This window comes from Ursus arctos, unplaced genomic scaffold (assembly GCF_023065955.2).
Source record: "Ursus arctos isolate Adak ecotype North America unplaced genomic scaffold, UrsArc2.0 scaffold_28, whole genome shotgun sequence".
NCBI classification, from domain to species: domain Eukaryota; kingdom Metazoa; phylum Chordata; class Mammalia; order Carnivora; family Ursidae; genus Ursus; species Ursus arctos.
This window is the reverse complement of record NW_026622963.1, coordinates 8,099,165-8,114,502: the sequence shown is the minus strand read 5'-3', so window position 1 is coordinate 8,114,502 and position 15,338 is coordinate 8,099,165. Positions and strand designations below refer to the sequence as shown.

The window sequence follows — 15,338 nt, the reverse complement described above, 5'->3', positions numbered from 1 at the left end:
AGACATATTCAACAATGCAACTCTTCTCTAAATAAGTCATGTACTTTCACAGCATTCTACCTTTGTTCATGAGGCTCCTTTTGCCCTGAACATTTTTTCTACCACTTTCAAATAATGAACTCTTAATCCCCCTTAAAATTCTTCTCAATTGTTACCTGCTCTGTGAAATATGCCTAATTTATCCCTCTCTCCGGACATCTTGCATATACTTTTGAGAATGATCACATATTATATTCATTTATCTAGCTCCCAAGTTAGATGGTGACTTCCATGAGGTAGAAACCTTGTACTTCACAGCATATATTACATCTTATGTGAACACTTTCTCCCCTTCATTTCCCCAACCTACCAGGCAGATCCATGTGGTTCCCAAGGGCCAAGACATACCCAGCAAAACTCTGCTTTACAGTTCTGGTTACGACAGACCATGTGATTACAACCGCCATCCTTCTCAATTGTGACATGGCATTTGGGACATTCCTATGAAGAGAAACTATAAAGTTGGTGTCAATGCTACACTAGGTTGTATTACTACCACCGAAGAGAAGCCAGTTCTAGATTTGGTTTATTTTTAAATACCACATTTATTGTTATTAATATACGTAAAGCACTCCGAACAGTGTGGAATACAGTAAGTACCACTAGAAATGAGCTATTATCATTATTACTGGCTATTAAGATATGTAACAATTAAAAGATGTTTTAGTGGGGATGGGGACAAAAACATAAAAGTACTTTTAACCATACACGTAGTAATAATAGTTTTACGGGAGTTAAAACATTTCGTTCATGTAAATACAATTAACTATCCAGTGTCATCTAGAAATAATTACTGAGCACTTCCTGTATACCACATACTGTTCTCGCTGTTTTATATGCATTAACTCATAATCCTTATAGTGATCCTATTTGTCAGATGAATAAACTAAGGGAGAGAAAAATAATAAAAACACTAGTCTGAGGTCACACAGGTAGCAAACGGCAGGGTCAGGTTTCAAGCCCAAGCAATTCAGCTTTAAGAATCAGTCAAGTAGGATGGGTAAGATAGACAAATTCTTTTGGTGGCTACTGAACTTCCCAATTTTCTTCTATCAAATACCCTTGTTTTATTTATTTTTGTTGTTGTTGTAGTTTTTAAGTAAACTCTTCCCTCAACATGGGGCTTGAACTCACAACTCCGAGATCAAGAGTCATATACATGCTCCATCCACTAACTAAGCCAGCCAGGCACCCTCAAATACCCTTGTTTTAAATCTTTCTCGTGGTGGTCCATTTACAACTGTGCTAGAGATCACAGCTTTCTCCAAGTCTGTGTCATATTCTTGGTTACTAACGAGCTAGTTATTACCCTACAGCAGGTCTATTGGGTTTTTTTTTTTTCTTTTGGAGAAATCTAGAAAATCAAACTTACTCGTTTTAATGAAACTATAAATAAGATGTAAAGCTTATATCTTTGCTGCATTTGTTTGATGCTGTAACTCCCACAAGGGGGGGGGGAGTATCACCCATTTTATTACTTACATAATTCTGCCTTTGTGAAACAGACTACCCTGGCCCATAAACTATAGTCATTTTAAACAGGTAAAAGGCAATTTCTAATTATACATTTTAAATCAAATCTCTGAAATCAATTAAGATATTTTACATCTTCCCAAAGAAGCAAATTCCAGGTCTAAAATATGTTTCATTCTATATTTCTGGGTTATAATTAACCACATAATATTAAGCTCTCAATATGTTAGGATACCACTGATAATCTGCAAATCTGTTTAAGGAGCAAATAACAATAACAAAGGCTTCTGAAACCTCTCAAGAGAAAAACTCTCAGTTTTTCTCAAAATTACCAAGCAGATAACTTTGTTTTGTTTTTAAGATTTTATTTATTTGAGAGAGAGTGTGTGCATTAGCAGAGGGGAGGGGCAGAGGGACTCAGCGCTGAGCAGGGAGCCTGATGCAGGGCTGGATCCCAGGACCCTGGGATCACGACCTGAGCCGAAGGCAGACACTCAACCGACTGAGCCACCCAGGCATCCGCAGATGACTTTGTTATTACTAATTGCCATTCTTCCTTAATAATCTACTTTCTAAACCAAATCAAACACATTCAACCCTCTACTCCCTATTTTTTTTATTTTAAAGATTTATTTATTTATTTATTTAGAGAGAGTATGTGTGCAGGAGCAGTGGGGGGGGGGGGCCCCCGAGGAGAAGCAGCAGACTCCCCACTGAGCTAGGAACCCAACGTGAGGCAGGGCTCCATCCCAGGACCCTGAGATCACGAAACCAAGAGTCCGATGCTTCCAATGCTTAACCAATTAAGTCACCCAGGCACCCTGAACTCCTTATTTTAAACATCTTGGGGGTTCAGAGTATTTGGGGGATTTCTCTAGATGCAGAAAGAGAGCTACACTTTAACCAAACTACTTAATGAAAATACAACTGCCCTATTCTAAATACTAGTTTTACAGAGCATATTAAAGGATTCTAAGACTTTAATGAACACATCTGGTGGAAAATCAATTTTCAAGAAAGTATGACTGGCTAGGAAAATTTTCAACAACAAAAGTAACCACTTCCTAACAACACAGAAAAATTTTAAGAGACATGGGTTATCTTTACCATGATAATTTTAGAGAGCACAAAAATACTGATTTCAACCACACATTCCTCAAAGGCACAGGCATTTGTCTTATGTGACAAGACTATTTCACTACTAAAGCTTTCTGGGAGATACAAATACATTCAGGTTTTAATCTTTCTGGGTACGACAGGATACTTATGGTATAAAATTGTGTGTTCTGGCCTCCCTCGTTTACACACTCCTTATTATCATTGTCCTGTGACTGGGTGATGGAAAGTTCTAATGCTAGTCAAATTGAGCAGCACCTTCACATGGGAAAGGCAATACTATAAATGAAGAGTCCATGAATAACAGTACAACTCATCATCCTAGTCATTTCCAATATAGATAGGATATAAGGTTGAATTAAATAAAGATTGGTTATTTATATAATTTTCTATTAAGAAATTGCTGGGTATGCAGTTGGGATTCAAACATATGCTTATTACTTTGTGATAGAAAAGAAGGGCGTTCAAGACTACATCCATTTGCAGGACAAAACATCTGTCTAGGGTTAAAGAAGTGGTGCACAGTCATAAAGAGACTGACTCTTAAAACTAGTATCGGGAGCAGTAATGTACTTCAAAAATAAAAACAACAGAACAAGGGATATCTGTATTACCCCCAAAACTAGTTCTTAGGAATCAAGTCTCTTAAATCATATTTTAGAAATTTAGTATGTTAAAGATCTCAAACATGTTAAGCCCACTGCAGCTACATAATAAAACAGCTACTCAGTTACTCTTGATACTGCTCTGAAGAATGACTGACTCCTTAAGGAGGGGCCCCTGGCTGGCTCAGTCAGTAGAGTGTGTAACTCTTGATCTCAGGGGTGTGAATTCAGGCTCCACACTGGGTGCAGAGATGAAAGAAAAGAAAAGAAAAGAAAAGAAAAGAAAAGAAAAGAAAAGAAAAGAAAAGAAAAAAGGAAAGAAAAGAAAACGAAACTGGAAAAGGAAAGCAAAGCAAAGTAAAGAAAAAAGGAAAGAAGGAAGGAGTTACACCCCATGTGGGACTCAAACTCACAACCATGAGATCATGAGCTGCGTGCCCTACCACTGAGCCAGCCAGGCGCCCCAAACCCTGGAGAATTTTTAAAGGCAGAAATGTAAATTTGCCTAATAAAACTAAGCTAGGTGGAATAAACTCTATATTTGTATACTAAAAGGCAGGCAAGAATAAAATGAAAAAGCATTATCAAACCCCTGGGTAGAAAAATTGTCAGCTTTTTCTTCTATAGGAAACCAATGTTTTCCTAACAAAAACTTCTGAAGAAGAGTACTGTGCATGTTGCAGTAGTGCTCAATAAAATACACCTGAACACTAAAAAATCAGCATTCTGGAGAAAAAAACAAAACAAAACAAAAAACAAACCCAACCAAAACCCCAAGCCCCCAAACAACCCAAAAAAAATCAAATCTTAACTGAGGAAAAGGTAAAACAAAGTCCTTAACTAGGTAAACTTACTTATTTTGCTAATGCACATATTCTTATAACAGTTTCATTACTAAGAGTTTACTGAAGGAAAATACCAACCTTTGTGTTGGCTGCAATCCAATTAGAGGTTTCACTATCATCATCACACTTTTTAATCCACTTCTTTAACCACTGTTTGAAAACAACAACTGTTAGGGTACAACAAAAGACTTAAGAAAAAGGATAGCAAATTACTTCAACATTAAAATACAGTGAAGCTTAAATGTAAAAGGCAAAGGACAAGATTATCACTGGTTTTACTTCCTTTTAAACCAAGGGAATCCTGTAGTTCTCATATCCAGTATATATAAAATCCACCAAAGGACGACTTTCTCTGGCTGAAGCCAAGTGGGAAACCTAGAGCTTGATGAGAAGCCCAGCTCCAAGATGTGTCATTCCCCTTAGCTAATTACAAAGCCTCCCCAGGGAGATGCCTTAACCACTGTTATCCTGATAATCATCAGGAGCAGACTTATTCCTAAGGAATGCTTCATATTTGCAATGATCATCTGAAATAGAAAGGAAAAACACAATCTTCTATCTACAAATGAGTAACGAAATTGTGGGCCCTGGTTTTCAGTCATCAAGTCTCCGAAGTGTTCTATTACATTACTTAAAAATGAAAATGCCAGACAAACTCACCTTACATTTAACAGGATCATGCCAATTTTCTCCACAGTTAAAGCTGTTAAGTAACACAAGAGTTAAAAGAATTAAGTAAGTAAACAAACAAGCCATTTCATGTTTTATAGTTTCTCAATGGTTTCATCAGTTTCTAGTGACTGGCAAATACAAGGGCATGAGCCAAATTTATATTATTCCACAGTAGATTATTTAGAATTTAGTGTTAGAACAGCATGTATTGTGGTGTGTAAAATGAAGAAATGATTATAGGCATGAAGACATGCTCTGATGACAATTATGTAAGAAAGACTCTCTAAACAGCCACCAAACTGTTAAGACAAAAAATTCAGTTTAATCACATCTGTATTTTTCTGATCGTTTTATATATGTATAGTTCTGTGCTGTAAACATTCTTTAATTCAAGCCAAACAAATAATTTTCACTATTTTGAACAAATTTCGACCAGTGCTTTATCAGCATAAAATAAATCTCAACACCCTAAATGAAGAGTAAAAGTCTGACTTTGTAGAGTAATTACATAATTTAATGCTAATGCACAGTAAATATTTGGGAAGCAAACAGGTCACATCCAAACAAACGAACCTCAGCCCTGTAGAGATAAACTGTGCCAAGCAAGGTATAAAACAAAAGAGTGTGACTAAATATTTTCTAAGAATATACTAATTGTTAATTCCTTTCTGTATTCTAGGCACATGGCATATATATTTAAGGAAGTATAAATTAAGAATACAAATGCTAATGAAAAAATAATTGTTGAATGGTTGACTAGCTAATCAAGTAATTCAGGAATGCCAAAAATCCTTTACAAATCAGAGGAACAAAGTGCTATCAATTTAAATGAAGTCAAAGATAATGGTAACTTCTGGAAAAGAAGATGGGGAACAGGATGGAGAAGGGAACAAAAAGGAGCTTCAAATGAATCTGTCATGTTTTATTTCTTAACGAAAACAAAATACTGACTTTGTGTAAGCTCGGTTAATAGCTAACTAAGTATTCACCTATGTTATTCTCTGTATTTTGGTATCAACTAAAAATATGTTTTACAGTAGGTATATAGTCAGACTGCACCTCCTGTCTATAGGGTAAACTCAAACAGTAATATATATTTAATCTTCACCAAAACAGCATGTATTTCCATACATATTTAATCTCTGTGAGTTTACCTGCTCCTTTTGGAAATACTTAGTATTAATGTTGCATAAGTCTAATTCTACAGCTGTTTGTGGAGGAAAAAAAAGAATGGTATGGAATATCAATATAATGTCTATTTGCTAGCTCTTGGAGCTACTTGGTTGCTTGATTGTCTTCTTGTTCCTAAAAGATCCACAAGGAAAATGGAAAATCATCTTAACTCTCTAATAAGAATATGTGGTATTGGAACTTCTCTATTAAGTCAACTCTAAAATTCAAAAGCTGAAGAGTATGTTACAAACTCCAAGAATGGAGGTTACCAGGAAAGCTGGGGACAGAGGAACCACAGGGAAAGTGCTGGTTAAAAAGCATATCTAATCAACCATGTTTGATCTTTCCAAATTTATCTGCACATTTTCTTTCTAGGAGTTAAGATTACTTGTCAGGGCAAAGGAAAAATAATCCTGTGTATTTTAGTTCCTAAGAGATAACCTGAAAACAGAGCAAGAACCATAAAGGAACCAAACATAATCTGACAAAATAAGCAGTCCATCAGAAATGAGAAGAACTAAGTTCTTGTCTCAGATTTGTAAGTTTGCTCCTGTATTAGTTCCAGTGGAGCACACAAGAAAATGTGATTATAGCTGCATTTTTTCCCCATAAGAAAAAAGTCAGAGGAACAACATCACCCACTTCACTACCTGAGGTTAAAAAAAAAAAAAAAAAAAGTTTTCTACTATTTTACTACCAAGAATAAATAGAAAAGCTATGTGTACTATTTCAATTTGGGAAATCACTTGCTTACCAAAACTGGCGCCCACATTTGCAGCGAACAGGTTTAGCATCCGGATACTGGACTTTAACAACATGGTGACAATCTGGGGCAGGACACCACTTTAACAGTCGATTGCACTGAAACCCAAGTTAGAAAATAAAAAATGACAGCAAATTAAATCATGATTCAAGATTTCCTAGTATAACAAGCAATTAACTCACATCACTTTTCCATTGCAAGAGCCAAAGACAGAGATGATAACACAAGCATATAAAAACCTGCCCCCAATATTTAGTAGTCTCATAAAGTAATGCTTTTAGACGCACTGTTTTTCTAAGATTACAGATCCCTTGAAGACCTGTTTTTCTAAATATGTGACCTGTCTCTTGGTTCTACCTTCAAAATCCTACTGACAAACTTTAAAATAATTACCATTTGTGATCATTAAGAAGCATCAATTTGTTTATGGTTCTACTTTAGGGCAATTTTCAAAGATGTAAGAAAACAACATACTTAGGGGAAGGTGTTTAGAACCTATAGAATTTACAAGTAATTTCTATATTTGACCATAAAAGTGTCTTCTTAGAACAAAAGTCGGTCCCTAAACCATGGAAACACATTTAGTTCTTAAAAAAAAAAAGTAAAACTTTCAAGGTATTTTTTATTATGAAACAAAACATGGCTCAAGTAACACTGCACCAGAATTCAAGTTTATTGACCACTTTAAAAATACACCATTCCTAAAATATGCTGTGTTCTAGGAGATCTGACCTTCAGTTTAATCTCAACAGAAATAAAAATTACTTTGTAGAATTAAAATACCAATTTACATTGATGATCTTATACAGAGGCTGACAAACATCTTCCATAAAGAGCCAAGTAGTAAAGATTTTTGTTTTTGATGGCCGCAATGGCCTCTGTAGCAATTACTCAACTCTGCTACTATAGCACAAAAGAAGTCATAGAACACACGGGCATGTTCAAATAAATATTTACAAAAACAGGCAGGTCATAGTTTATTGACCTCTGTATTTGATAAAAGAAAGACATTTGATAAAAACAAGTAACCACAGGGGCACCTGGATGGCTCAGTCAGTTAAGCGTCTGCCTTCGGCTCAGGTCATAATCCCAGCGTCCTGGGACCGAGCCCTGCATTGGCCTCCCTGCTTGGGGGGTGGGGGGAGCCTGCTTCTCCTTCTCTCCAGGCTTGTGCTCTCTCACTCTCTCAAATAAGTAAACAAAATCTTAAAAAAAAAAAAATAACTATAGCTCTCTTTATTGACAAAGCTTACTGGTAAGGGAAGCTAAAACAAGCACAGATACAGCAAGGTTGAATTGCCAAGCATGACTGAACATCATATCATTAATAACTAGCTAAAATTTTTTGCTAGTAATAAGGGAAGAATACTGTAAAAATAATTTTATCACCAAAGTTCTAGATCTATGAAGAGACATCTACTTACTGGTTTGTCACATTCCTTTGAGAATAAAGGGGTTTGGTATGCCTCATGAATAAAGTCCATAATCCAAGCATATGGTCATAATCCAAGACCTTTAGGTCTTACTTATTATCGAGAGTGTTTCATATAAGAAAAACTAATTGTATCTATTAATAAATAATTCCTCTTATTAAAAAAAGGAAAACTTAAGAGAAATCACTTACCTCTACAAAGCTATTTGTTATTAAATGCTGATACTTTAATTTAACTTTCGAATCTGTGATCAGGCGCCTGAGAGCAAGAATAAAAGTAGTTTATTAGGAAGTTCTCAGCCAAGAGTATTTTCCCACATTTATGAAATAAAACTTCAATGTGGTGGCTCCAAAAACTGCCCTAAATTGAAAATACTAAAATGCATATAGACTATCAACAAATATAACTATAGAAATCAAGATGACAATCTGAAAGTTTCTGTAGTTTTATTTTGGTAGAACCCCCATCCCTGCGTTTCTTACACACAAAATATTCCATTTTTACCCAGTTTGTTATTACAATCTAATGACATACTATTGTGGAGTTTAGGCCCTTTCAGTGTCTTCTTACTCTGCCCTAAGACAGCAATTCACAGCCAACTTCCCCAAGATGCCCTCCCAAAAATCAGTGTGTGAAATAAGAGATGTTGACAGGAATGTCAAGAAATGGATCCAGGTTTTGCTATATACAAATTTGAGGGCCTTCTTCTGAGATATGTTGATAATTACCAGAGATGTTTACTGACTTCAACCTGGCTTCCCTTGTCCACCTAGAACACTCTATATATTCATAACAATTTCTAGAACTCATAGGAACCCATGAAAGTAAAGAATCCTGAAGCTTAAGTTTTATTAGTTTTAATGGTAAACACTCCTGTGAGTGTTTAAAGAAAATGGCTTTAAAACAGAAAAAGAGTTAACCACTGACAAAACCAGTAAAAACTATCTAATGTGAACACAAAAGACAAGAAACCTCTGTATACTCTGGCCCCATCGAGTTCTTGAGCTTCTTATAGCACTGCTTGCCTTCCACAAGACACCGTCCTGTCCTGTGCTACTTTCAGTGTACTGTCACATTTGTATTCTTTCAAAATAGCGGGTATCACCGTTCCTCAGAAGCTTTTGCATAGGGCTACCTCTCTTGAAAAGGAAGTGGGCTCAGATGGGATAGCCTACTGAATACTGGATTCACACTTACTAGCTATGAACTAAGGTTAAGTTCTTTGACCTCTCCATTTTTCAGTTTACTCTTCTGTAAAAATGGATAGCAGAAATAAGAGCTGTGAACTAGAACAGTGCCTGGCAAATAGTAAACACTCAATAAATATTAGATGCTGTATATTATTTTATTTAACTCAGCTAATATACAGTTAAACTAAAGGAGCCCTTTTCTGACAATTACCCACACCAGTTCCTGCTCAGTTCTCACGGCATCTTATACCTCTCCCTGTCATAAAATCTGTCATAATTTTAATCAGAAAGTTATCTGTGTAGAGCTGGAACAAACAATCCTAAAATCTGTATGGAACCAGAAAAGACCCAGAATAGCCAAAGAAATGCTGAAAAAGAAAACCAAAGCTGGAGGCATCACAATTTCAAACTTGAAGCCGTATCACAAAGCTGTAGTGATCAAGACAGTATGGTACTGGCACAGAAACAGACACATAAATCAATGCAACAGAATACAGAACCCAGAAATGGACCCTCAATTCTATCATCAACCAATCTTTAACAAAGCAGGAAAGAATATCCAACAGAAAAAAGACCATCTCTTCAACAAATGGTGTTGGGAAAATTGGACAGCCCATGTAGAAGAATGAAACTGGACCACTGTCTTATACCATACACAAAAATAAACTCAAAATGTATGAAAGACCTAAATGTGAGATAGGAATCCATCAAAATCCTAGAAGAACACAGGCAGCAACCTCTTTGACCTTGGCCAGACAACTTCTTGGTGGACAAGTCTCCAAAGGCAGGGAGAATAAAGCAAAAATGAACCACTGGGACTTCATCAGGATAAAAAGCTTTTGCACAGCAAAGGAAACAGTCGACAAAACTAAAAGGCAACTGACAGAATGGGAGAAAATATTTGCAAAAGTCTTATCAGATAAAGGGCTGGTATCTAAAACTATAAAGAACTTATCAAACTCAACACCCAAAAAACCTAAAAAATCCAGTCAAGAAATGGGGGCGCCTGGGTGGCATGGGGCGCCTGGGTGGCATAGCGGTTAAGCGTCTGCCTTCGGCTCAGGGCGTGATCCCGGCGTTATGGGATCGAGCCCCACATCAGGCTCCTCCGCTATGAGCCTGTTTCTTCCTCTCCCACTCCCCCTGCTTGTGTTCCCTCTCTCGCTGGCTGTCTCTATCTCTGTCAAATAAATGAATAAAATCTTTAAAAAAAAAAAAAAAAAGAAATGGACAGAAGACATGAACAGACATTTCTCTAAAGAAGACATATAAATGGCTAACAGACACAGGAAAAAAATGCTCAATGTCATTCAGCATCAGGGAAATACAAATCAACATCACAATGAGATCCCAGCTCACATGGGTAAGAATGGCTAAAATTAACCAGTCGGGAAACGACAGGTGTTGGTGAGGATGTGGAGAAGGCGGAGCACTTCACACGGCTGGTGGGAATGCAAATTGGTGCAGCTACTCTGGAAAATATTATGGAAGTGAAAAATAGCCCCTGATTGTGCCTCCCCCCCTAAATAAATACATAAAATCTTTAAAAAAAAAAAAGTTAAAAATAGAACTACCCTACCACCCAGCAATTGCACTATTAAGTATTTACCTAAAGGACACAAACGTTGTGGTCCAAAGGGGCACCTGCACCTCAATGTTTATAGCAGCAATGTCCACAAGAGCCAAACTATGGAAAGAGCTAAGATGGTCCATCGACAGATGAAAGGATAAAGACAACACACACACACACACAATGGAATACTACCCAGCCATCAAAAAAATAAAATCGTGCCATTTGCAATGACGCGGATGGAACTAGAGGGTATTATGCTAATTAGTCAGTCAGAGAAAGACAAATACCATATGATTTCACTCATACACGGAATTTAAGAAACAAAACAGATGAATATAGAAGAAGGGAAGGAAAAGTAAAATAAGATGAAAACAGAGAGGGAGGCAAACCATAAGAGACTCTTAACTATAGGAAACAAAGAGGGTTGCTGGAGGGGGGCTAGCTGGGTAGGGGGATGGGTAGCTGGGTGATGGGCATTAAGGAGGGCACTTGATGTAATGAGCACTGGGAGTTCTATGCAACTGATGAATCACTAAATTCTACCCCTGAAACTAATAATACAGTATATTACTAATACAGTTTTTAAATATAATTAATAATAAGTTACACAAATTGAATTTAAATAAAAAATTTTTTAAAGATTTTTATTTATTCATTGGAGAGAGAGAGAGAGGAGTCGTCGGGGGGAGGGGCAGAGCGACAAGGAAAAGCAGACTCCCTGACTGAGCAAGGAGCCCGATGTGGGGCTGGATCCCAGGACCCTGGATCACAACTTGAGCTGAAAGCAGACACCCAACGGACTGAGCCACCAGGCGCCCCTAAATTAAAAAATTTTTTTAAAGATTATCTGTGCAATCATTTGTTTAATATCTGCCTTCATGCTCCCTTATCCCCAACCAAACAATAAGCTCCATGAGCTCCATGAAAAGAATCCCTTGTATCTAATACCTGCTTGGCCTGTAGAACGTGTTCAGTAAATATTTTCTATTTATTTTATTTTTTTAAAGATTTTATTTATTTATTTGACAGAGAGAGACAGCGAGAGAGGAAACACAAGCAAGGGGAGTGTGAGAAGGAGAAGCAGGCTTCCCGCCGAGCAGGGAGCCCGATGCGGGGCTCGATTCCAGGACCCTGGGATCATGAACTGAGCCGAAGGCAGACACTCAATGGCTGAGCCACCCAGGTGCCCCAGTAAATATTTTTTAAATGAGTAAACCTCCACATTTCAGGGACGTTGGAACTGAGGTCTAAAAATAATTAGTGTTTTTGGTGATTCCTCAAAAGGTTAAACACAGGGGGTGCCTGAGTGGCTCAGTCTGTTGGACATCTGACTCTGTTTCGGCTTGAGTCATGAGATCCTAGGGTTGTGGGATCAAGCTCCACACTCAGCAGAAGTCTGCTGGAGGTTTTCTCTCACCCTCTGCACTACCATCCACCCCTATGCACACATTAGAGTACACTCTCTCTCTCTAAAATAAACAAATAAATCTTTTTTATTTTTTTTAAAAGTTTAAACACAGAATTACGATATGACCCAGCAATTCTCTCCTAGGTACATATATCCGAGAGAATTAAAAACAGGTGTTCAAATAAAAAACTTGCACATAAATGTTCAAATAAAAACACAAATATTTCCACAAAAAAAATGGAAGAAAGCTAAATGTCCAAGAACTGATGAATGAAGAAATAATATATGGAATCTCCATACAATGGAATATTATTTATCCACAGAAAGGAATCAAGTACCAACACATGCTACAACATGGATGAACCTTGAAAACATTACATTAAGTGCAAGAAGCCAGACACAAAAGATCACATGCTGTATGACATTTAAATGAAATGTCCCGAATAAGCAAAACCATACAGACAGAAAACAGATACATGATTGTCAGGGCTAGGGGAAGGAGGGAATGGGAAGTGACTGTTTAATGAATACGGGAATTCTTTTAGGCATGATGACAACGTTCTGGAATTAGATAGTGGTGATGGCTGTACAACATTATGAAAATCCACTAAGCTGTATAGTTTATAATAGTTAAAATGGTAAATACTATGTGATGTGAAATTTCTATCAAAAAAAAAGAAAAGAATGAGACCCAAAGTCAGATGCCCTGATTTCCCAAACACTTTTTATTTCTATTACTCATAATGCTTCTCTGATTTGACAAAAGCCAATGATTTCTTATAACTGATCTAGACTACCTGGTGAGAACAAAGGTTAGCCATAGTTACTAGACCAAGGTTATTAGGTCTCAGTTAGTAGGTCATAGTTTATCTTGTGATAGAGAAGAATAGGAAAGTGAGCTCTTACCCTTGAGAATAAGTACTCTCAAGAAGACAAGAGTGGTCCTGGCTATTGATAAACTACTTCTCTTGACAAAGATCTACTGCCATCACTTACATCAAAAATAGTCATTACACCAACTCTCATAGAAGGCACCTCTTTATGAAGGTAAACATATTGACTACTGATAGCCTACTATACGTTATGAGCAAAGCGTCAGATGCATTTAAGTACCCTTGAGTTTTGGGATAATTCTATTTTCACAAATGAATTAACTGGAGAGTTATGATTTGAAACCAGGTGACTTTAAACACAAGGATTTCTTTTAGTATGCCAAGCAGTAAACCACACCTTATGCTGATATAGCATCCTGAGTAAATCAACATTATGCTTCAATTTAGGACTAACGATAAAATATTTTTCTGTAAAAAGGGCTTTTTTTTTTCTTTCTGACAGGCCAATTACAGACTAATATAAAGAAGAAAATAAAAATCATCTACAACTCTATCACTCAGGAGGAATAACTACTTAACATTTTTATAATCTGGGCCTTTTCCTCTTTTGGGGGGGTAAATGTAGAATATATCTTATTATTATCTTAATATTAAGATATCTTATTAAGATAATAATATTATCTTATTATTTTTTAAAAAATATTTATTTTCATTTATTTGAGAGGGAAGAGAGTGAGCGTGTGGTGGGGGTGGGGGACAGAGGGAGACTCTGTGTTGAGTGCAGAGCCTGATACAGGGCTCAACCTCACGACCCCAAGATCATGAGCTGAGCCGAAACCAAGAGTCAGATGCTTAACCAACTGCGCTACCCAGGCACCCTGGATATATATACATATTTTTTTAAAGATTTTATTTATCCACTTGGGAGAGAGGCAGAGAGAGCACAAGCAGGGGAAGAGGAAGAGGGAAAAGCAAACTCCCCACTGAGCTGGGAGCCCGACGTGGGGCTCGATCCCAGGACCTGGAGATCATGACCTGAGCCAAAGATGCTTGACCATCCGAGCCACACAGACATATAATTTTAAATAGAGAATGTACTACATATAACTTTATATCTTAGCTTCTTCACTAAGATTATAGGCATTTTCCAATGCATTATAATAATCCACAAATTAAAAAAAAAAAAACTTAAATAAGGTACCCCCCATATCCAAACCTTTTTTTAATGGTTATGTTACATTCCATCTTCCTTGGATATTTGGGTTGAGGGTTATGATAATGTAATCAACATCTTTATAATAAATCTGCTCAATTTCTGGTCATTAAAAATAAATATAACATTTACTATCATCTCTTCCTCTTATACTCCATTCTCTAATTCTGACTTGACCTTGAAAATAAACTCAAAATCCAACCATTTCTTCCTACCTCCTTTATTACCACCCTGGATCAAACTGCCATCTTCTCTCATCCAGACTGCTGTTAAGAGTCTTCCAACCTCCCTGCTCCTACTTAGTCTCTTTCTAATGCCAGCAGTCAGAGCAACTCTATAACCATGTCACTCTTCTGTTCAGAATCCTCTCATGGCTCTATCTCAGAAAAAAAACAAAGATCTTATAATGGCCTATAAGGCCCTACACAACCAGCTTCATGCACCCCTCCCACACATTTTTCTTCCTCCCTTCAATATATTAAGTTTACATTTATAGTTCAAAAATATTTTCAAAACTTTAAATAATCATCATTAGTAACTTCCTCTGTCTATATACTTTGCCTTATGGACTACTGAAATTTGATAAACTATCTCACTTTGCATTTCAATGAGACTAGGAAATTCTTTCAGTATGAACTTGAGCTCTGATCCCTTAAGCATGTATTTTATTTTATTATTTTTTTTTCCTTAAGCATGTATTTTAAAAGACAGTATTCTATAAGCTTTTGTACTACATTTCCTACTTTAGAATACCAAAGTAGTACTCTTCTGTTTCACTGTGGGAAATGATGGGAGGCATTCAATTTATTCCCCTATGAGACATATAACTCTAATGTCACATGTTATCAAAGCATTCTCCATAATGTCTCTGTGGACTGCCTTAAAAATAGATACAACCTTGGGGCACCTGGGTGGCTCAGATGGTTAAGCATCTGACTCTTGATTTCAGCTCAGGTCAGATGGAGCCCTGTTTCAGGCTCTGCACTGGGGATGGAGCCTGCT

At 36.8% G+C, this 15,338-nt stretch overlaps 1 protein-coding gene across 2 annotated transcripts in view; it reads right to left on the bottom strand.

Annotated features, from left to right (window-relative positions):
• The window catches only part of ARIH1 (ariadne RBR E3 ubiquitin protein ligase 1), a 118,096-nt gene that overhangs the window by 15,292 nt on the left and 87,466 nt on the right, over positions 1–15,338 (bottom strand). For both annotated transcript variants that reach the window (XM_026478459.4, XM_026478458.4), the window contains exons 6-10: positions 8,311–8,377; positions 6,678–6,784; positions 4,739–4,781; positions 4,157–4,228; positions 350–480 (exon numbers count right to left, since the gene is read on the bottom strand). In XM_026478459.4, coding sequence (XP_026334244.1) covers positions 350–480; positions 4,157–4,228; positions 4,739–4,781; positions 6,678–6,784; positions 8,311–8,377 — 420 coding nt within the window. The remainder of the gene's footprint in view (positions 1–349; positions 481–4,156; positions 4,229–4,738; positions 4,782–6,677; positions 6,785–8,310; positions 8,378–15,338) is intronic.